Here is a 22,237-nt window from a genome sequence, read left to right as displayed (position 1 = left end):
GTAGATCAAATAAATTTGACGCTAACTAAATAGTTAATTTTTTAAAATATAAATCCATAGATTTGAAATCGATTTCATTTCAAGTCGTTGGATTAATGTAACCAAAACAGGCCTAGGTCAACCTAGAATGAAACGTCACAAAAGAATTTTAAGAAAGGTAGCAGTTGGTTGGTTTTGCTTGATCAAACCGGTTTAATTGGTGCAGATTCAGAATCATTTGCGAACCGGAGATACATCTGACATGGGAGGGACTTTAACAAAAACAAGATCGTTACGATACCACAGAGCCCTTGTGAATCAGAGATACTTCTCTCTTTTTTTCTCTGAGAATTGAAAAAGCTGTGCGGAGGATCGTTTACTGAGCTCGAGGATCTGCTCCAATGGCAGACGATTTGGTCTTAGACACTGCAATCAGAGATTGGGTTCTAATCCCTCTCTCGGTGGTCATGGTTTTGATTGGAATCCTTCGCTATTTTGTTTCGAAGCTGATGCGATCTTCTCAGACGCCCGACGTCAAGATCGTCAAAGAAGGGTAACTGCTATAGGAAGAACATAATTACGAATTCCGATGACATACTAATTTTACTTATTTTGTTTGTTGCTGGTTCCAGACAGGTCGTTATTAGGGCTAGGAACTTACGGGCAGGTGCGAATTTGATCCCGTTGAAGTCCTTCCGTTCTCGAAAAGCGTATTTCAGCAATGAGGTCACATTTTTTTTCCTCAAATTTTTACCGTTCATCGTTCTTCTCCGTCTGGGTTTTAATGGGAGCTACGGATTTGGTCTTTTTTTCTTGTTAATTGTACTTTAGACAGCCATATGAATTCAAACTATGATTGGTTTCTTGAGTGTAGTGTTTTTCTATATAGATTATCAAGTTAACTGAATTTGGATGAACTTGCAACTCCTTTTCTTCTCTGGGAACTTCCAGTGAGAGTAAACAACAAAAGTTAACGTTATACTTGTATGAATTTTCAACTTTCGGTAACTCTGATGACATCCTGTATTTCCTTGATATACTTCATATGATTTTGGTATTCCCAGTGAATGTTTCGAAGGTATTACTTGGATACATTGCTTGCAATATGTGCACAAGGAGGGATTAATTTAGCTCTCCAAGCCAGGATATGGATCGAAAACCTGTTCGACTTTTGTATTAGGTTTTCAGAGGCTTTAGACATGCTTGAAATCAGTCTTTTTTACAATCCTTTACAATTGCATTTATCCGTTATGATGTAATGCCTGATATATGGGGTCCTGAAAATTATGTTATGCTGTGTGGCAGGAGAATGGATTGCTTTATGTCCCCAAGGGGCAGGCCCCAAATCCCCAGGCACAAATGTTCTCTGATCCGAATATGGCCATGGATATGATGAAGAAGAATCTCTCAATGATCATACCCCAGGTATCAAAATCGTCTAATCTCACACCACAATGCTGAAATTCTCAAACGTAACCACTAACAATCATGTGATGTTCTGTTCATTGTTCAGACACTTACTTTTGCATGGGTCAATTTCTTTTTCTCCGGTTTTGTCGCAGGTTAGTTTGTACATTGCTCTAGCCTTTTCTATTATTTGGATATATTAATCTGAACATCCCTGCACCCCTTGGAAGTTGGAGCAACCCCTTTCCACCATGTTACCCCATCTAAAAGGAAATCAAGGAAGGAAAGAAAGAAAGAAAGAAAGATATAAATGAAAACAGTGAAATGAAACAATCACCTCTAACCAAGTAATTAGTGGAGGACTGTTTAAGAAATCAGATGGGAGAATATGTTGAGAGCTTGAGGAACCACTAGGAAAGCCAAGAAGGTAACATCAAACAAAGAATTGCAGAGGAAGACTTGCCCCTTGGTAAATTAAGACCTGATAGCTCGTATTTGACCAGCTTATATTGGATTGTCTTTTTAGGCATATGTTGGAGCAAGATGTTGATATTTGCTAATACATGCACTTCTCATATCAGCTGAAATATTTTTGCAAGCCATTGTGCCCATTCAGAAACCTCTGCAGATTCACCCTAACCTAACTGTTTTAAGTCCAAGTGTCCCCCCCCCCCCCCCCAATTCAAAGCCGTAAGGAGGGCAGAGGATTCCCCTATAAGTTCACCACCTGGACCAGTGTAATACAGAGGGCAGAACTAACACTCTATTGAGTAGATTGCCTTTCTGTGATGGCCATAGTTTTCCCAACAATAAATTAAGTTTCATGATCGTCATTGGGTTTCAGGGGAGAGGGGTGGCTTCTGCCCATCCTTGTAATGGAATTGAGGATACGGAGGTGGCATATATCTTGTCCCTTTCCAGCTTAACCTGCAATTTTCCTACGTGTAATTGTAATTAAGAAGCATGTTAGCTTAACTTTCTTGATAGCATTGGAATTTAATGGCTCTGCTTCTGAAATCCTAGTACTTGTTCCTTACAGTAACAAATATTTTCTATTAGACAAAATATACATGTGGACTTTATGAGGTCTGATTGTCTTTTCCAATATTTTGCCGCTATCAGCAAAGATACCATTTCCATTGACGCAGAGGTTCAGATCAATGTTACAAAATGGAATTGACTTGAGCACGGTTGATGTTAGCTATGTCAGCAGTCGTTCTTGGTGTGTACTATTGTTATGGACAAGAAGAATTTTACTCACTTCATTAAAATTACTTTAGAGTTGATTTTCAGAATTCATAATATTTAAGCATTTTCTGATTATTCACCTGCCCTTCCTCTCTTCTTCTTTCTCTTCCCTTAATAGGTATTTTCTCAATCTGTTTGGATTGAGGGGTCTATTCAGCCTCATTCTGGGTGAAGAAAATGGTGGGTTCTATGATCCTTTTGTCATTTGGAATTTCTTTCTGTTCATGGGCTCTGGGAACCCAGATATAAGTAAAATATAATTATGTCAAAAAGGGGGTCAAAAAGTTTGGTGTATCTAGATATGTGGAAACTGATACATAGTTGCCAATACAGCAACTGATGACACACAGCGGATGATGCAAATGAGTGGATTTGGCTTTGACCCTACAAAGGTATGTTGGTTAATTTTCTGGCTATATATGGTTAGTAAGTTATTTTACGGGGTTATGTTTGAAAGAGTTAAACTTTGGATAGTTTGTTTGTGTTTTTTCTCAATTACTTCAAATACTCTGTCTGATGGGTTTTTTGTGGTTCTCCCATTTTCTTAGGGTTTAAGTGCTGAGAAAGATGGTCTTGATATTATTCAACATGAGTGGGCTTTGCCAAAAATTGAGCAGCGTGCTGAAGCAGTATTGAGGAAATTCGTGAGCTGAGCAGTGCCAACATAACTAGCTAGTCAGTTTTTCAGTCCTCACTTGTGCTGCTTTGGCAGTGAAATTTGCTACAGTCGAGAAAAACTAACATATTCCAAACACGACACTTTCTGCAATTACAAACCAGTTTCTGGGGTTCAGACGAATTTTTGTTTGGCTAGGGAGATGAATCACTTGTATTATGCATTTCTTATTAGTTTGTTACAAGAAAACATTCCCTTGGTTTACTTGTCATAACCTATTTGTTCTGTTTAGAACTAGTTTTTTACCTAGTCATGTTGATTGAGAAGTTCCTTCTTGTATATGGATGTCATTGCTGTCGGATGGGGCATTTAGGATCCGCAACAGATTATATTTCTTTTTGTGTGCGAGGAGGTGGCAGCTGGGCTTATTGGTTGAGAGGAGCTTTGGAGTTGTGGGTGTTTCATTTACCATCGGAGGTTTTGTCCATGGGTGTTTGCAAGCAAGAATGATCACAATTTGGTTGGGGTAATGATCCAAGTATCCTTGTCAATATGTATCCATTAGCAGTTCACCAAACGTGGAAGAAACATTGGTTTAAAAACCAAGGGTTAGAGTGCAAAGTACTCATGAACGTTGGTGCATGCTACAGTATAAAAGGGTTTTTAAACAAGTGTAAGTGATGTATATCACTGTCAGTGTCCATAGAAATTTTTTTGAAGGCAGATGTTAAACGACGTTATTAATCTCATTGGAAAAATGCAAAGGCTGACCTGCAATATAGTGATCACTTGGTCTTTCATGGGGTTTCTGTTTTTAAGATCCCAAGTATGGTAGAGCTTTGTTTTGGATAACTAAAGGGAAGTTGAATTCATGACCACTTAACTGGTAAGCGTTTGTCTTTACCAACCGAGCTGTAGTGCTTGAGGTATCATAGTTTTCAATGATAGATACTCACAGGGTGGTAATTGGCTTGGTAGGCTTTAAAGTTCAAGTTTCAGAAAAAGGTTTAGAGGAAGAAGATGATGAAGACAATCAATTTTTGAGGTGCCAGAACAACCTCATACCTAGACTCAAATAAGATGGTAACAACATAAATTTATACACATGAATTTCCCTTGATTCTGAAACAATTCTTCAGAGTTCAATAGGAAAGGTGATAAGACACTCAAAAGTAAATTTGATATAGATTTTCACTTGCTATCTCAAAGAATTCTACAAAGTACACTTCAAGAGGAGTGTATACGTATGGTGTCTACAGGTCGTTCCATCAATCAGCGCGGCCCACCGAATACTGGTCTCATGTAGGCATCATCAAACTTCCTCCAGTAGGAGTGTATGGTGTACACAGGCCTTTCCATCAACATGGATAAGCTACTTTTTGCACGGAGAATATTGGTCGTGGCGGATTCTTCAAAGTCGAGCAAAGGAAGCTTGAGCAGCTCTTCCTTGTTTGGGGAATTTGGATCTTGGTTGCGCTTGTCCCTTGATTGATGAGGAAGCAATAAATTTATAAGCGGTTTTGTCAAAAAGCCAAAGACCTGGCATATAAATTTCTCTTGTTAGAGGCAGAAATCATGACAGCAGAAAGCCTAACACTCATTACAGACACATTCAAATATTTGATTAGCAAATGTGAGGCAAAAGTTTCCTAAGATGTAAACCAAGGGGTCATTTACCAACAACCAATCTGTGAAACATTGAATGGAACAAGATCATACTTACTAGTGTAGTGAAGAGTACAACAACGATAGTGCTGGTAACCATGGTAGCATGAACTGGATTCCAAGTAACTCCCGAGAATGTGAACTTCATAGGCCAAGATGACAAGCAGAAAAAGAAAACTAAACCTTCAGTAATAATGCATTTTCAGTCAATTACTTCATCTTATGTTTGCAAAGTCTCCATGAAAGCACTTACTTGATGGAAAGCCAGAGCAATAGAGACAGCTCCTCTCATAAGCCCAGCCCACCAAATTAGAATCTAGATGAAATAGATCAACGTTAGATGATTGCATCAATTTGAACTTTGTTTCACTTTAGCAATAATTGTGGACAATGGTTCTCAGTGATCACAGATAGATACAGCCACCTGGTGCTTGAATGTAATTGGTATTCTCTCAGCACTTTTATTCATATAATTGGATAATGCAGACAGAGGAAACACAAATGCAGCACGCCCAATCAATATTAGCAAGATTATGGTACAGCAAAGTCCAGTTGAAGTTTTGAGGCTGCAAGAGAAAAGAAGAAAATGGAGTGTAGGAGAACCAATTTAAGATTATTGCCATAATACTTGATACGCACAATTATGCAAAGCTGTTGAAAGAGAAAAAAAAGTCTCCTCTGTTTATCATGCTTTAGACTGAACTAGAGAGGGAAATTCATGTACGCAGTGCAAAAGCTGACATGATGCTTAAAATGGTGCTAAGTAACGGAATTGTACCTTGTCTTGCTCATTTTCCATTTCTCAGTGTCAAGAGCATCCATTCCCACATACAAAAAGATGAATGTTTCTGCAATGAAGGATAGTGTTGCAAATGTATGCCTAAAAATGAAGAGGTGTTTGATGTATTATCAGACAACCTAAACTGTAATTTGTAGACTGAAATCCATCAACTAAAAGTAACACAACTAAAAGGTGTGACAAAAAAGTAGTAACTAGGACTCACCAAATGATGTGAAAATAACACAAATGCATTATAAATTATTTATTAGAAGAGAATAAGATCCTAAACGCCATAAAATCTGTGGGTACTTGCCTGGTTGTGGTTCTTGAATTTTCAGCCAGATTATGCCATGCATAATGTGACATTAGAATCCCACAAAAGAAGACTGTCAGAATACCACTAAGGTGTAAGAGCTGCACAAATAAACCCAGTTAAGGATCACAACTTGATTATCTTTCACACCTTCTCCTTTATAAGCTTGCCAAAATGGAATGCCACTTATTCACATAATTATTGGATACAAAATCATGGCAAACAACAAAATATATATTAACATATTGTGTGGATACAACATTTGATTTGATGATCTTATGAAATATTAAGCTTCCTCACCAATCACCTTCCATATTTCACACACACACACCAGAAACTCTTAACAGCAAATTGGCAGGAAGAAAAATTCCTACTTAAGAAGGGACCGTTCAATTAGATGGAAGTGAGCATAATGATCATTTCCAATCCAATCAATGACCCTCCATCAAATGAAGTCCGATGCTTATAGAATTTCTTAATCAGATGGTTACTGCCTGACAGTCTCAGGACAGAAAGGACTACCCCACAATAGTCCTACCTCCAGAAATCGATGTATGAAAGCAGTTTCCCAAAACAAGGACTCTTAATAATCAAACAAATGATGGACAATAGAAATACCTCAGAAAGCATATATGACAGATATGCCATTAGAACCATTAGGGCAACTTCACGATCAGTTGAATGCCTGCAACAAATACATATACGTTTGGAAGGTGTCACACGAACTATGACAGTTGCTTGTGTCGTAACTCGTATCAGAAAAATAAATAGCTTTCCAGGTGAAGACCCTTCAAATAAATCACTTACCTTCCAAAGTATAAGGATTTAAGAGTATACGCAGTCAATAAGCCAGCCTACAAGAACATAACTGACGAATCAACAAAAAATGCAGAGATGCAAAGAAAAAAAATAACTAGCATAGATCCTTTCACATATGAATGGTTGCCACCAGATGCATAACTTGGGTCTTAATGTAGATCTGAATGCACCCAAAAATTAAATACATAATATCAGAGATGCTAGATAACAATGATGAAAATAAGATCATTTCCAATGGCCATTTCACTTAGTTCTACAATTGGCTGATAGAAGTATTAAGAAAATAAAAAAGAAAAAAGGGTGGACTTCCATAGGTTCTTATCATGGAAACCTTTGCATTATGGTATGAAGCTTACATGTGTCCTTCTACTCATTGTTGTCCTACAAATGAGGCATAAAAGCAACTCTAAAGGAATATTATAACGGAAAGCCTCAATGAAGCTTGTTGGCTGTGCAGCAGTCTGGGTGGTTAGTGAAGTAATACAAGCATGAACAAGGGTGAGACAGGATTCTCTTTCGGATGCAGCAAAATTCCACACATATAGGCAGACCAAGGAGGCTAAAGTTCTGGCTCTAGCCTACTACTTAATAGTACCACAATAGTTTTTTAGCCATAAGATACAGGAATAAAATAACAGCCAATATTTCTGGAGCACTCCATCTTCCAGAATGACCAATCTGTCATTAGGCACATCCAAATCGAAATTATTCATCTAAAACATCTCCTGGACGGAGCACTTTTTTTCCTTTGAATCAAGAAACCATAGATTTGTAAATATACATCTTGTGAAGTGGGAACAGTGCAACAGCTACCTAAAGCGGACTGTCATTCATTTCCTATCAAGAAAGTTGCATTTTACATACTTCAAACCTGGATAATGTCATTTTGGTGAACATTGCAGAGTCAGATGAATCCTCACACAACATCCTGTGAAACATTTATTCGCAAGATGGAAATTCAGCTTGAACTGTGTGGACACGCTGCTAACATCGTCCTCTACTGACTTGGTAATTTGAAGCATAATAGACTATGCCGTATAGCACGATCCTTCAGTCAACATTGGTCAGCATTTGGGAAGGCAAAAATAGGAGGGAAAGGTTTGTATATATATAGGGAAAAAGGGAAGGTTAGTTGTGACAGCTATACTGTATCTTGCTTTTCGTTCTAGTTGGTCTCTTTTCTACCAGAAAAGAGGGGGGGGGGGGGGGTGGAGGTTTTATTGTGCACATCTCTGATTGAGCATGCCCTTAAAGATTTGATGCAGGTAGAATCCACGTGGTCCTTAATCTATTTTTGAAATGGCTAGCCTCTATCTTGATGACCAAGGTTACAAGGAGACAATTTCAAAACCTGGTGAGTAATATTGTTGAAATGAGCCAAGGAACTTGACATTCAGGCAATCGAATTATGAGATCAGCAGTTGTCTTCCAATAGCCACTTGACTTGAGATGCATTCCAGTGGTGGTCTAAGACACATTTTAAATAGATATATAATGCTACAGTTACTATGCTGTATTATGCTATATATACTAATACAATATAGAAGACATGTGCGTCTAATACCGAAATGCAAAAAATAACTGATGCAATTTTGTTTGTCACAACAAAATATTGTAAGTGCATACAAAGTGCTCACTACTAGACTCTCATAAGAAAACACACAAATTGTAGATATGGTCAGGGAACCTTGCATTCAAATGTCAGGCCAAATGGACCAGGCTGGGATCCCATGAGTCAATTGAGCTCATAGAAGTTAGCTCTGAAAAAATTACAAATACTGCATCATTTGTATTTGAGATCTATATTTTGGACAGTCATTGCCAAATATAATGGCACAAATAAAGAGAGTTTAACTAATTGAACATGCGGCTAACAGCACAATTGTGTAAACATTTTGATAGGTTACAAGCATCACAAGAGTACACCAAAAGCATATCACAGATCAGTGTACATTTGTGCAAGGCAAGGGGGAAAGGAAGACAGAAGAGAGGAAGAATTTGAACTTACAGCAACTCCAAGACCAGTGCTTGTTAGAAACAGGTAAAGGAAGTCCCTAAAGACATGAATTGCTGCCCAACCGTCAAATCTAGAAACATCTAGTTTCCTGACAGCATTGAAGAAAACAACTGCTGTTGCATCATTGACCACTCCTTCCCCAAAAACTAGGCTATAAAGTAGAGGTGTCTCATCTTGATCCAAGACCTACATGTGAATTTAGTAAAATACCATCCTGAGATCATGAGATAAATTTAAAATCAATGGAAAGTGGGTTGCTATCCAACCTGTAGCGTAATGACAGTATCAGTTGATGAGAATATCGTCCCAATTGCTGAATCCAAATAACCAAAAATTTATTGGAAACTGAAGAGTTATTTAGCAGATGATTATGAAATTGTGTTTTTTTAGAATGCAACATAACATACTCAGGTAAGATAGGAAGAGACTAGAGCCACACCAAGATAATCCCGTACACTCAGGCCATTGATACCGATTTTTGGAAACAACCACCAGCTGCCTAGATCAAGAGTATCAAGAGATGGTTTAAAGAAAATCCAATGGGTGCAAAAAAGCGAGAAAAGAGATGCATTAACCTCCAGTTCTCATGGAATCCACAAAGAGCTTAGTATGTAACTTTAACATTACCAGTTGAAATGATGGCTGTAGAAATAAAAACCCCAATCTCTCCAAACAACATAATAGTTAGAAAGTTACGGAAGAACTTCTTCTTCTTTACCTGAAATCTGCAGACATTCAAGTTTAAATAAGCATAGGATTCTCAGTACAAAAAACTTCAGTTCTTCTTGTATCTATAAATTCAATATCTTAGTGTGTCACACCTACCCAGCATTGAAGATTATGGGGGGAAGAAGATATATGAAGAACAATTCTTCATCAAATCTTAAGATGTGAGAGTTTGTACCCTTGCTCCAGAGTAAGATTATGGTTCCAGTAATGCATCCCTGAGTTAAAATGGAAATGGAAGGCATGACTAATCAGATTAGATATGCATAAGCATGGGATCCACCATAAGATTATGGTTCCAATGATGTAACCCCAAGTTAAAATGGCAAATGGAGGGAATGAATAATCAAATAATATATGCATAAGCACGTGATCTCCAAATAGGAACCCAAAAATCAATGTCAGAATATTGGAAACATAATCTACATAAACTCAAAATTTCTGTTGAGACTATCGATTATGGTAGAATGGCTTGAATTGATCAGTGTGATCTCAAGCCCTCTATTTATAATAAAGTGGAAAGAACACTATTACATAAATACCCTTACTTGGGTAACAAGAAATAGAAAATTACATGAATAAAAACTCTAATAGAGTTGAACTCCTAGTAGAACTCAACCAACACCCCCCCTTAAGTTGAGGCATAGATATTAGTCATGCCCAACTTGCCTACAATAGGAAGAAAATTTCCTTCCTTCAAACCTTTAGTGAAAATATATGCCACTTGGTCTCCAAACGTCACAAAAGGCACGCAGATGAGCCCTTGTTTCATCTTTCATTTGACAAAAAACCTGTCAATTTCAATGTGCTTAGTTCGATCATGTTGCACAGGATTATTGGCAATACAAATGGCAGCATTGTTCTCACAATATAGCATCCTAGGGTTTGGAACTTGGACTCTGATATCTTCTAGCAAGCCTTTCAACCATAGTAGCTCACAAACTCCACAAACCATAGCTCTATATTCAGCTTTGTACTAGATAAAACTACCACATTCTATTTCTTACTCCTCCAAGTAACTAGATTACCTCCAACAAAGGTACAGTAACCTAAAATTGACTTCCTATTAGAAGATCCAGCCCAATCTGCATCATTATATGCTTCTACTCTTAGAATATCAGTGGGTGACAAAAGTATTCCTTTTCCAGGAGTTCCCTTCAAATACTGCAGAATTCTAGTAACACCCTTCATATGAGCTAAATATGGATTATGCATGAATCGACTCACTATCCCCACAGCATAAGTGATGTTTGGCTTGGTGTGACAAGTAAATAAACTTCCCTACCAGCCTTTGGTATCTTCCTTTTCCTTTGTCTACTTGTTCTCCCTCTTTTTCCTTAAGTTTAGCTCCAGCTTTAATAGGAGTATGAATTGCTTTACACCCCAACATTCCAACTTCTGATAATAAATCTAGGACATACTTTTTTTGGGATAGGAATATACCCTTCTTTGATCGAGCCACCTCAATCCCTAAGAAGTACTGTAATTTCCCTAGATCTTTAATTTCAAACTCTCTGCCAAGAAAGTCCTTCAACCTTTGAATTTCCTCACCATCATTCCCAATGATGACAATATCGTCCGCATAAACAATGAGAAGTGTGATATTAGTGCCTAACTTCTTGACAAATAGTGTATGATCACCATTACTTTGCTTGTACCCAATAGAAGTCATTGCCTTTAGGAGAAACCACAGCATCTAAAGACTGTTTTAACCCATAAATTGGCCTCTTCAACCGACAAACTTTCCCTGTAGTATTGTCATTGGAGAAACCATGTGAGATTTCCATATAGATTTCTTCCTTTAACTTCCCATGTAAGAAGGCATTCTTTACGTTTAGTTGGTGCAAGTTCTAGTCTTTGTTCATTGCTACAGACAACAAAACTTTGACAGTGTTCAGTTTCACAACAGGGGTAAAAGTCTCCTGATAATCAATCCAATAGGTATGGGTAAACCCCTTTGCAATTAGTCGAGCCTTCAACTTGTTGACTGATCCATCCATATTTTATTCAACAACAAACACCCATTTGCAACCTATGGGTATTTTTCCTGGAGGAAGTGTAACCAACTCCTAAGTATCATTTTTCTTCATTGTCTGCATTTCCTCTACCATAGCTGCCTTCCATCTCTTATCAACATAGGCTTTCTGTAAACTTTTAAGAGCATATATAGACGATAGAGGATATAAAAGCACAGTTAAGAGTCAGACAAAGAGTCATAAGAAACTTATTTAGCTATAGGTTGCTGAGTACAAGATCTGGCTCCTTTTCCAACAGCAATAGGAAGATCAAAAGAAGATACCTCAAGGGAACAATAGAATCTGATTCTGGACCAGGAGACTGAAGTGGTAACGTGTCACCTTTTTACACCTGCTTTGGCTAGTTGTAATTCTTCCTCTGATAAGTCTGCACCTCCTTATTGTGGTCAATCTTGTTTTGAAAGACCTCAATAGTGTACCTCACAGCAGTGGTCTCCCCCTGACCAAGTTCTTCATATGATTTAGAAAATGGAGGGGGAGAATTAGAGTCCTCAGGTATACAAGCCGAAGTCTCCTCCTGGTCAGGAAACACTTCTTGAACTCCTAAGTTGTGTTGTGGTGGTGTGTGGGAGTCTTTGTGTGTGATAGGAAGGTCTAGAGTTGGAAAGAACACCTCTTCTCAAGGACTCTCCCCCTGGAGAGGTGTATAGTAAGGGCAAGACTCGTGAAAAATTACATCTGGGAGACAATGGTTTTTCTGGAAGGAGGATGATAACATTTGTAACCTTTCTAAGTAGTGGAATACCCCAGAAATATGCAGTGTAGGCCACGAGGAGCCAGCTTACTCTAGTTGGTTGTGATTCTGGCATAACACACACATCAAAAAACCTTTGGGGGAATAACAAAAGAAGAGGCTCCCTGGAGAAACTCCTTAGGACATTTAAAACCAAGTATTCTACTGGGCATCCTATTCATAAGGTAAGAGGCAGTGAGTATAGCATCATTCTAGTATTGGTCAGGGACATTCAGTGGGTTAAAACACGATGGAAGAGGAAGCAGATGGTTTTTTTTTAGGTGGGTTCGATTGTTATAGAGAGAGAGAAAAAGGCAATGGAAGAGGAAGGCTCAGATTGGGTGGTAGCGGCAGAAATCTCAAACAATGGAGGAGATGGTTCAATGGAGGAGGCGATGGTGGTGTAGTTGCAGCAGCAACTTTGATGGAGGAGTCGATGTTGGTGTAGTTGCAGCAAGGTTCTTCCCCCCTTTTTTCTTCTCTCTCTTCTCTTTTTCTTCCCTAATCGAGCTTTGGCTGTGATACCATGTTGAGACTATCAATTATGGTAGAACGGCTTGAATTGATCAGTGTGATCTCAAGCCCTCTATTTATAATAAAGTGGAAAGAACACTATTACATAAAAAGCTCTTACTTGGGTAACAAGAAATAGAAAATTATATGAACAAAAACTCTAATAGATTTGAACTCCTAGTAGAACTCAACCAACATTTTCCAATCAATAAGGACACAGTTGATAACTAAAATGTTTCACTCACATGATCCAACTGCAAAGTAAGGAACATACCCCCGGTTTCCATGACATAATTTCAAATTTTCACGATTTGTATACACACTCAACTGACTGCAAAAATCTAGTGTCAGAGTATGTCCTAATTTTCAAGTTATAGAATGAAGAATCTTCAAGTTTCAATGGGTTGCAGGTGTTATAAAAATTCTGGTACTATCATGATGTTGACAGCAAGGGGTCTGACTAAATTGAAGCACAACAGCAAAGGTAAGTTTTAAATTACAATCTCTCTAGGATTTTCCATTGAGAATCAGGATTTGTTGAAAATTGAGTAAACATATGCATCAGGGAAAGAAATTAATTTTTCAATTTTTGTGAACAATCAATGGGAACATGGTAAGCTTTTAGAATATGAAAATTCGGAATTGATTGAATAGGTGACTTAGCTAGATATCGACATTCTCAAATAAGATTTTGTAATGTTCTACTTGGCTTTTAATCAACTAGAGATGATTCTAAATGATAGAAATGTTCTTTGATTCAAGAGAACAGAATCACACATTTTCTTTCCAAGTATCTAACAACCATGATTAGGATTTCAATTTGAGAATGTAAGAAATCAAGCTTAGGTTGTTGAAGCTGGATGCAATCTTTAAGGGGAATGTATAGAAGGGCTAAAGAAAGGTTGTGGGGAGAAAATAGATTTCTCCTCACTCTATGGGGGTGTTGGCTGGGTTGGGTTTTTCATAAGTAATCTGAAATGGGTGCCTAACAGAACTTTAAGGGGGAAAAACCTTGGTCGGAAACTTCCAACTTTGGAACATCTTGTTAGATAGATCATTAAAGAACATCTATAGTGGGGCCACCTTAAGTATACAGAAAAGCTTATAGTGTGCAACACACTTTCAAAAAGTATATGGATATTTCAAGAGTGAGGTAAGTTCTTTCGAGTGTCTTTGTCTCTTTGGGAACTTCTCTGGATTAAGAATAAACCCCAGCCAAATCAACTACGTTCCACGTTCAGCATGCATTCAAAAGATTCTCTGTAAGATTGCTATGGAGGATAGAATTTGGATTAAGTGGCTATACTCTGACCAATTGAAAGTGACTCCATGTAGACAATTCCCGTTCCCTGTGATACTTCCGAGTTTGGCATAAGATCCTATCCCTCAGAGCCACTGCCTCACGAGGAATGAACTCAAGGATTGGGAATGGCAGGAGCATTGCATTATGGCTTGATCACTGGCACCCAAGAGGCATCCTTCTCCACTTGGTCAGTCTCAATGCTTTCCACTGTAGTGGCCTTCACAGACTGGCCAATTACGGACACTGTAGACCCTAATGGAGATTAATACCCTCCTCCCTTTGATGTCCAGAAGAGATTGATCTTTGGAATATGCTCCCACCATCCAAAGAAATCCTTTTGGCTCTTGTGACAAAATCACATGGCAACCCACCACTTGCGTCCTGTTCTCCCCTAGATCAGCATGAAAGCTCATTAGATCAAGAAGTCTCACTGTCAATAGGAAGAACTTGGTATGGTTCAAGAATCATATTCCCAGGAACATGTTCACTCTTTGGAGAGTCTTCTCAAACTGTCTCCATACTCAAGCCTTCCTTTGGCACCGTCGCATCCAGGTTCACCCCCACTGCTGCCTTTGTTGGAATACCACAAAGACTTAGAACATCTCTTCTTAGCCTGCCCCTTTGCTGCTTCTATCTAGAAGGATATCGTTGCTAAATGTTGGCCTAGACCAAGAAGAATCCTCCCTTTTGAGAGAGAATGGATTTGGGCGGACATGACCTCTAAGGCTCCAATATATGTGACCTCTTCAGAGAATTAGCCCTTGTCAGTATCAATCACACTTGGATGGAGCAAATTCTCATGAAATGGACCTTCAACTCTAAAGTCTAAACCTTTTCGTCAAACTCCATCTCCTTTGATGTAAAAGCAAAAAGCTCCACTATAGTGGTTTCTTGTAAGGATTCCCCAAGAATAGGCATATTTTAGCCTCTTAGGGCATTTACCACCCCATCCTCTTCCTCATCCCTGATGTGTGGCTCGTTTACTGTTGTGCTCCTCTATTCTGGAGCTTTTGCTCATTTCAATTATATTATTCATTCACCCAAAAAAGGATGAGGTAAGGTTAGATATTGTTAAGATTTCAGTACTTGTAATCAGCTTAGGGACTGAGAGGAAATTCAGAAAGAAGAAGAAGAATAGAAGAAGGAAAAGGCAAAAGGGAGAAAGAGGGAGAGAACTCGCATGCATAAGACTCTCCCCTAATATGCTTTATTTATAGATTACAAACTACTCTTAGTTTAGGAAAGTCTTGCTAAACTAAATTATAGCAAAAAGAAAGGTAAATATGCATATATTACATAGGATCTTCCGACTCTACTAAAAATGAAACTATCATAGGGAGATAACTTCTCATCCAAGCTGGTGGGTTTAGTGATGAAAATCACTTTATCTTTGGTTGAATTCAAATTGAATTTGGTGGGTCCCACTAGTGTAAACAGGGAGGGTTTGGTATCATAAGAGGGCCTGGGAGAGGTAAATGGAGAGAGAAAAAGTGAGTTTCTAGGGACCTAAAGTGGTTTTGTCCAAAAACGGGATTGGCTTGTTAGCTTCTTCTTCTTGTGGTTTTGCAAGAAAAGGGTTCTCTCCTGTGTTCTCTCCATGCAACCCATTGAAGCTTGAGCTGGATTGAAGGGTTCTTCAAGAGCAAGGGAAGGGATTCTAGGAGCTGAGAGGTATGGACCGGGAGGTAACAGTATCACACTCAAATCTTGTACTATTTGAAGATAAAAAGTGAAACCCTCCCCGGGAGAGCTAACCGAAATTTCGGATTAGTGAACCCGAAATCTTGTGTGTTGTTTGCATTTCATTTTCATTCTTGTGGTGGTTTGTTGTTTATTTTGTTTTGTGATTGTCTTTCAACTTATTTGCCAGTCCTTGGTTTATTTGTTCATTTGGGTGATTTGTTTAATCATCCGGTTCCGTGGATAAGGTCTTGTCTTCTACACAAGCAACAAAGAAAATAGAAAGTAACTATACTAGACAACTTTTGAACTGCACAAGGTCCAGATCCTCAATCTCTTGGCCATGCTAAGATGTAATCATCAAAACTCCTCCCCCTCAAGCTGGAATATACAAATCAATGGCTGCAACTAGGAAGAACCAGAACATATAAAAAGAAACTTTATTTCTTGAGCATTGGTAGCAATAGTAGATGCTGATACACCAAAAGAACTTCACCCAGGAGATAATCAACAACAACTAAGTAAACAATCTTCATGTCGGAAAACCATCCAACAATAAGAATAATAGATGAAGGAGAAGATGAACAATATCCACAAGTATAGCAGCAACAATAATATCAAAGAAACTATCCAAATAATGCCAATAGTAGGGAAGAATTCAAAAAGAAGGCAAAATGTGCAGCTCCAATGTCCACACAAGTGGGTAAAGGGTGCAGCTCCAATATCCACAAAAGTGATTTTTGCAAGAAGGCAAGTAGTAGGTAGTAACTAGTAAGTCTGCACAACCAAAGGCAAAAATAGAGCCTCAACCAAAGGTCTTTATAAGTCAAGAATAGGCTACTGTCAACTAAGTAGGTGAGTAAGGATAGTATGATTTACTCCAGACCAAGTAGGCAGAAATGACCAAATAGATGGGTAAAAGGCAGTTTAGGTAGTTCAGATTATCTACTCTTTCAGAGAATCCTACTCTTTTCTCTGAGCATCTGAATATTTAAATTACCTCTACTAAACTTCAAGGTAGTCTAATTACCTTTTCTAGGACAACTTGTTCATGTATATATTTTGGCAAAAGGGAAGTTACCATATATTGAAAAATCCAGCACCTTTTAGAAAACACAAGAGTTATGATAGTTGGTCTAAGGATATTAATGATACAATTATTATGATTTGGTTGTGGAATATATAGACCCTAGTATTGCAGCCAATGTTATGTTTCACTCTACTACTAAGGGACTACGGGATAATTTGAAAGAAATATATTCCTAGGAGAAAAATATGAGTCATGTCTGTGACATCTATGAAATTTTTTTCCAGTTCCAGCAAAGCTGAGAACCTTTGCAAGACTATTATAGAACTTTTAAAGGAATGATGGAAGAGTTAAGTATGTTTCAACCTCTTACTACAGATATTGAGAGACTTAAAACCCAGCATAACGAGTTCTTAGCCTCCAAGTTTCTTGCTGGACTGGACCTTGAGCTTAAGCAAATTAAAGGACATTTATTGGCTGGAAAAAGTGTGCTAATCTAAAAGCATGTTGTTTCTATTGGTGATTTCACTTCATTAGCTCCATCTAGAGGCAGCATTTCAGCCTTTACTTCTTCATATGGCCGCCATCGTAGTCATGGTTCAGGGGGAGCTCGTACACCTAGCAGCCATGGTGGTCAACATATGGAATTTGCTTCCCATCAGTGTACTTTCTGTGGTAAATCTGGATATTTAGTGGATACTTGTTGAGTCAAACATGGTAAACTGGAATGGACTTAGCAATTAGCCAATTATGCGGTGTCTAATGGTGGTGTTTATATGGTTCATCCTACTGATACGACAGACCAAGTAGCTAAGGCAATATAGGTACTAATGTACCATAGACCAAGTAGATAGGTGGAAGTGACCAAGTAGGTAGGTGGTTTTGCAAAATACCATCTTAGGATAAAAGTTTCAACAAATAATACTCTTCAGAAGACTTGAGTAGAGAAAGACTAAGGCTCCAATCTCCCCGTCACATGGACAAATAATGACGATCAATTACCAATATCTCAAAGTCTATAAGTCTATACTAAGGAAACAGTACTATAAAGTACCATATTACTTGATGAATCTAGGTGCAAGAACTTCCAGTCATTATAGAAGAAAGTTTCCTATAAAGGTAGTGGATGCATTAGAGGAAGAGCCGGGAAAAAAAACAATTAGGGTGTAGCACTGAGATTACCAATTGAAGAGCAGTAGTAGTTGAAAAAATCACACGAAAATAATTTCGTCTACGCAATAATTGCAGTCCAGAGAACCAAAATAGAGTCAATCTAAAGCAGAATAGATGTTCATGCTGACACATGGCTATAACAGGTTTGGTAGGTCCTCCTGTGTCCAAACAACTTCACTGATCTCTGAATTCTGCAATAGTGGTACGTTGATCGCTTCATGAATTGTTTTGAATAAGGATACAAAACACAATTAAGACAGTGATAGGTGGCTGCTCACTAGATAAGGAACAAAGAAGAAAAAACTGAGTAGTTGAGAGAGAAGAGGCAATCCCTAGGCTGATTATAGATGCTTAGATACCATGTTAGGATTACAATACATGTAATCAGCCTAGGGACTGAAAGGAAATTCAAAAAGAAGAAGAAGAATAGAAGAAGGAGCTGGCAGAAGGGAGAAAGAGGGAGAGAACTCGCATGCATGAGATTTCCCCCTATTATGCTTTATTTACTTATAGATTACAAACCACTCGTAGTTTAGGAAAACTTTCCTAAACTAAATTACAGCAAAAAGAAAAAGTAAATATGCATAGATTACATAGGATCTCCCCAACTCTAGAAAAAAGTAAACTATCCTAGGGAGATAACTTGTTAACCAAGCAACAAAGACAATAGAAAGCATCCTAGGCAACTTCTGAACCACACATGGCCAAGATATCATGGCCTTTAAGATGAAATTGTCAACAAACATGATTGGTGCAGATATGCTCCTTGGACCAACAAGACCCAATTGCATTTCCAGGACCAAGTTGAACAGTGCCAAGTTTGAGTGATGGATCTAGTAGAACTATAGGAGTTCTATCGTAGGAGGAAACAATGTCTATTTTCTACTTGTTCCAGAAGTTAGCTGTGAAGGATGTTGTTACCTAACATCTTTTAGTTTCCTTCTTTGATTTAGCTTCATAATTAGGGAGTTGATCCTACTTTAGGAGTTTTTTTATTTCTTTATATATAATATAGTTCTCCATTTGTGGAAACAGATAAAAAATCTGATTTGAGCTTGAGTTTGAGAAGATCCTATCTCGATGTGTGCACATATGCACTCTTCTCTTTCCCACCCCCACCTTTTTTCTTTATGCATTATTCCCTCTTCTGTAACTCTGATACTTCTAGGCTTCTGCTTCACCTAATCAGCCATCTACAACCAATCTTTTTGTGCTTGCATCTCTCATATGTGGATCAGAGGCAATTGACTTTGACAACTTTTGTTTTTTTTTATTTATTTTTGGATGATAGAAGAATTTTGATACAGAAACCCCAAAAGGGAAGAAAGCAACGAATGTATAAGAAGCGGGGGAAGGGGAAAAAGGGGTGGAGGGAAGAGGGCTACAACCAACTAGGCGGCAATAGTGGTGAGCCTAGACCCTAGGTAACAATGATCAACCTATTCCTTGGGGTGTCCAAAGTTTGCGGGGGTTGGGGAAGTGTCTGAAGCCTAACAAAGACGTCAAAGCAGATGGTTTTCCAAATCAAGTCTAGAGATATGGAGTCGGAAGTCCATCTTTGAAGGTTCTGTTCCCACCATAAGTGTGTGATCATGGTACCAAACATCAACCTTCCTACCAAATCACTAATAAATTCATCGAAGAATGATATCAAGAGCCATAACCAATCCGTGGAGAATCCAGAGGAGCATCTAGAGTAGGGCCAGTTGGAGGCGATGGCTTTTCCCCATAAAGAGCAAGAGAAGGTGACTTTACCTTGAAGGTTAAAGATGCTTTAGAATTAACGAGGCATATTATTTCGGATTGAGTCCATATAAATGCAGATTATGTATAGATATATTTGAAGTCTTGTTTGCAATCTGTTGGGATTTTTAAAAGATGTGAAGGAGACCCATGAATAAGCCAGGGATATGAAGAACATGAACACGCTGAGGTCCCAATATGATCCCCATTTCTAGCTTCTATCAAGATGGAATAAACTCCTTCGTGGCATAGATATACAAAACACACGTCTAGTTTCACCAAGTACCTCCATAAAAGCATTAGAAATTAGCTTAAGAGTTCTATATTTCTGAGTTTGATGATAAAATAAAGCAAGAACGACAAGATATTCAGAGATGCATGCCTTACTTGCATGAATGGGAAAGGATGAGTACAAAGCTGTTCACATGATAATGACGCACTATTGGGATAATCTAAGAGTAAATCCCTTATGATTGTCAGAATTTCATGCAAGATGGGAATTGGGAAGTCAGTGTCTCTTTGGGTTGAAAAGAATATCGAGGAACAGAGACTTGATGAGTTGGGTCCTGATTAATCTATAGAACGAAGACTTACAATCAAAATAGAAGTAATGGACTCGTTGACCCATCGATTTTTCTCGAGTAAATGGCCAATGACGATGCAGAGACACAGCACAGCAACGAATACGGATATGGAGACGACGTCGCTATCATCGTTGGCAAGCTTTTCAGTAAGACCACCTGAAGACATTGCGTTAAAGAAGTTGTCTGATTCACATTGACACAACAAAGACAAAACAAGGGAAAGATAGAAAGAAAGTCGAAACAGAATCCACCGAGAGACTGGGAAGTGGGAGCCAATCAGAGAAATGCCAAACCCAAGGGCAACTAACACAAGGATAAGAAGGAGAGACTGAAAGACACCGAGAAATGAGCGAATTACTTGGAGAGGAGAAGAAGAGGAGCCCTTGTGGTTGTTTGAGTTGCCAGGTGTTTCTCTGCTACGTGAAACAGAGCCTGCAAGGATTGATCAGTGGAATCAGGGACATTACGAGGATGATAAACTATCGTTTAGCCGAGCTTTCACTGTACGAGTCGGATCACCTCCGGTGAAGGGAGAACAATGTCTATGTGCTCCCACAAAATTGCTTGGTTAACGTTCTAAGATCGAAATCTTCGCTGCACTGAACTCGTGCTCTACCCCTCTACTCACAAACGGTTGAATAACAAAACAGGCGTGAGTTCCACTTATAAATATTAAAAAGTTTCTGATATAAAAATATCAATATATCCATGTAGGCCCCACCTATTGAGGGAAGAACAATATGTTCTCTGACTCTTTTAAACCACACAGTAAATGGTGAGACTACTTATAAATATTAAAAAAATTAGAAAAAAAAAGATATATGCAATCCCATGTAGGCTCCGTTTTATTGTATAGTTTAAAAGTATCAGAGAAGCACATTGTTCTCTTTGACGAAGAGTTGATTCAGACTCTTCACCATAAAGGATCATAACTGTATCATTCCTACAATAACATTAGACAGAGTTATCATAGTATCACCGTGCAAAAAATTAATATGTGTTGTTTGACGGCATTAGGGGATACAGCGCTGATACCTTGAACCACGAATTTAACCGAATCCGTTCATGTAGACATGGGACAAGAAAATCGGTCACTTCCAAAAAAAATTTTCATGTCTAGATATAGGTTTTAACAAAATATCAATTATGTGAAGAAGAAAAAGAAACGCAGCAAGACCTTGACACAATGATCAATAGACAGCAGTTTTGGCCTGAGGTTAAGCCATTAGGGCATCAAAACAGCCTCAACAAAAATTGTTGGAATAAGATTTGTGTAGGGAAATTCTGGCTGCATGAATACTGCATTAATGGTGGACCCTGACAATACCAGTTCAACAACATTATTTAGACCATTAATTAAAGCAATAAGAGAAAAGGATTGCAACAACCCTACCAAGCAGGTTTCCTGGTGAAGTAATTTTCATGTCCCTGTCCTGGCATACATTTCTTGCTCTCTAGCCTCTTCAATCCATTGGTTCTGCTCCTTTCTCATATATAAGAATATAGAATTCGTTCCTCGTGTTGACCATGCATTCCAAGTACTTATTTTTTGTAAAAACCATGCATTCCAAGTATTTGTGCAAGCATTTCTGTACTTTGCATCACTTGACCAATAAAAGTTTATTGGGGTCAGTCATATTCAGAAGACACTATTTCCAGTATGTCCTACACACTCAAACTTGATGTTTTTTGATTGAAGTATAGGATCATCCGATTCAAATCTTCTGGAATTCAGACATGACTCTCTCTGGTCGGTGATTCTTCCCAGCAACTCAAGGGTAAAACCAACTGACAGTTTCTTAGGATTCCATACCAAAGAGTGTCAAATGCAAATCTGGGAGAACCACTGTTTGGTTATTCTAGGTCCAAATCAA

General features: G+C 38.3%; 2 protein-coding genes across 2 annotated transcripts; one reads left to right on the top strand and one right to left on the bottom strand.

Moving 5' to 3' along the window:
• Positions 1-252: 252 nt before the first annotated feature.
• LOC149004049 (uncharacterized) lies at positions 253-3,547 on the top strand. Its single transcript, XM_089167636.1, has 8 exons — positions 253-532; positions 612-705; positions 1,285-1,404; positions 1,493-1,541; positions 2,509-2,608; positions 2,753-2,814; positions 2,968-3,026; positions 3,183-3,547. The coding sequence occupies exons 1-8, from the start codon at positions 381-383 to the stop codon at positions 3,285-3,287; spliced, it is 741 nt and encodes a 246-aa protein (XP_089023762.1). The 5' UTR covers positions 253-380; the 3' UTR covers positions 3,288-3,547.
• Positions 3,548-4,303: 756 nt separating this feature from the next.
• NHX3 (Na+/H+ (sodium hydrogen) exchanger 3) lies at positions 4,304-21,720 on the bottom strand. The gene is made up of 15 exons (XM_089167633.1): positions 20,883-21,720; positions 20,374-20,795; positions 9,671-9,789; positions 9,473-9,570; positions 9,285-9,344; positions 9,112-9,158; positions 8,837-9,031; positions 6,817-6,863; positions 6,628-6,694; positions 6,010-6,110; positions 5,694-5,795; positions 5,340-5,481; positions 5,169-5,231; positions 4,974-5,057; positions 4,304-4,789 (listed from the first exon to the last, which is right to left on the bottom strand). Exons 2-15 carry the CDS (start codon positions 20,527-20,529, stop codon positions 4,523-4,525), a joined length of 1,548 nt encoding a protein of 515 aa, XP_089023759.1. The 5' UTR covers positions 20,530-20,795; positions 20,883-21,720; the 3' UTR covers positions 4,304-4,522.
• Between the last annotated feature and the right edge of the window lie 517 nt (positions 21,721-22,237).

This window comes from Hakea prostrata, chromosome 9 (genome assembly GCF_041222555.1).
Source record: "Hakea prostrata isolate BN-2017 chromosome 9, UWA_Hpros_2, whole genome shotgun sequence".
In the NCBI taxonomy this organism is placed as follows: domain Eukaryota; kingdom Viridiplantae; phylum Streptophyta; class Magnoliopsida; order Proteales; family Proteaceae; genus Hakea; species Hakea prostrata.
This window is presented reverse-complemented; position numbering and strand designations above follow the sequence as displayed.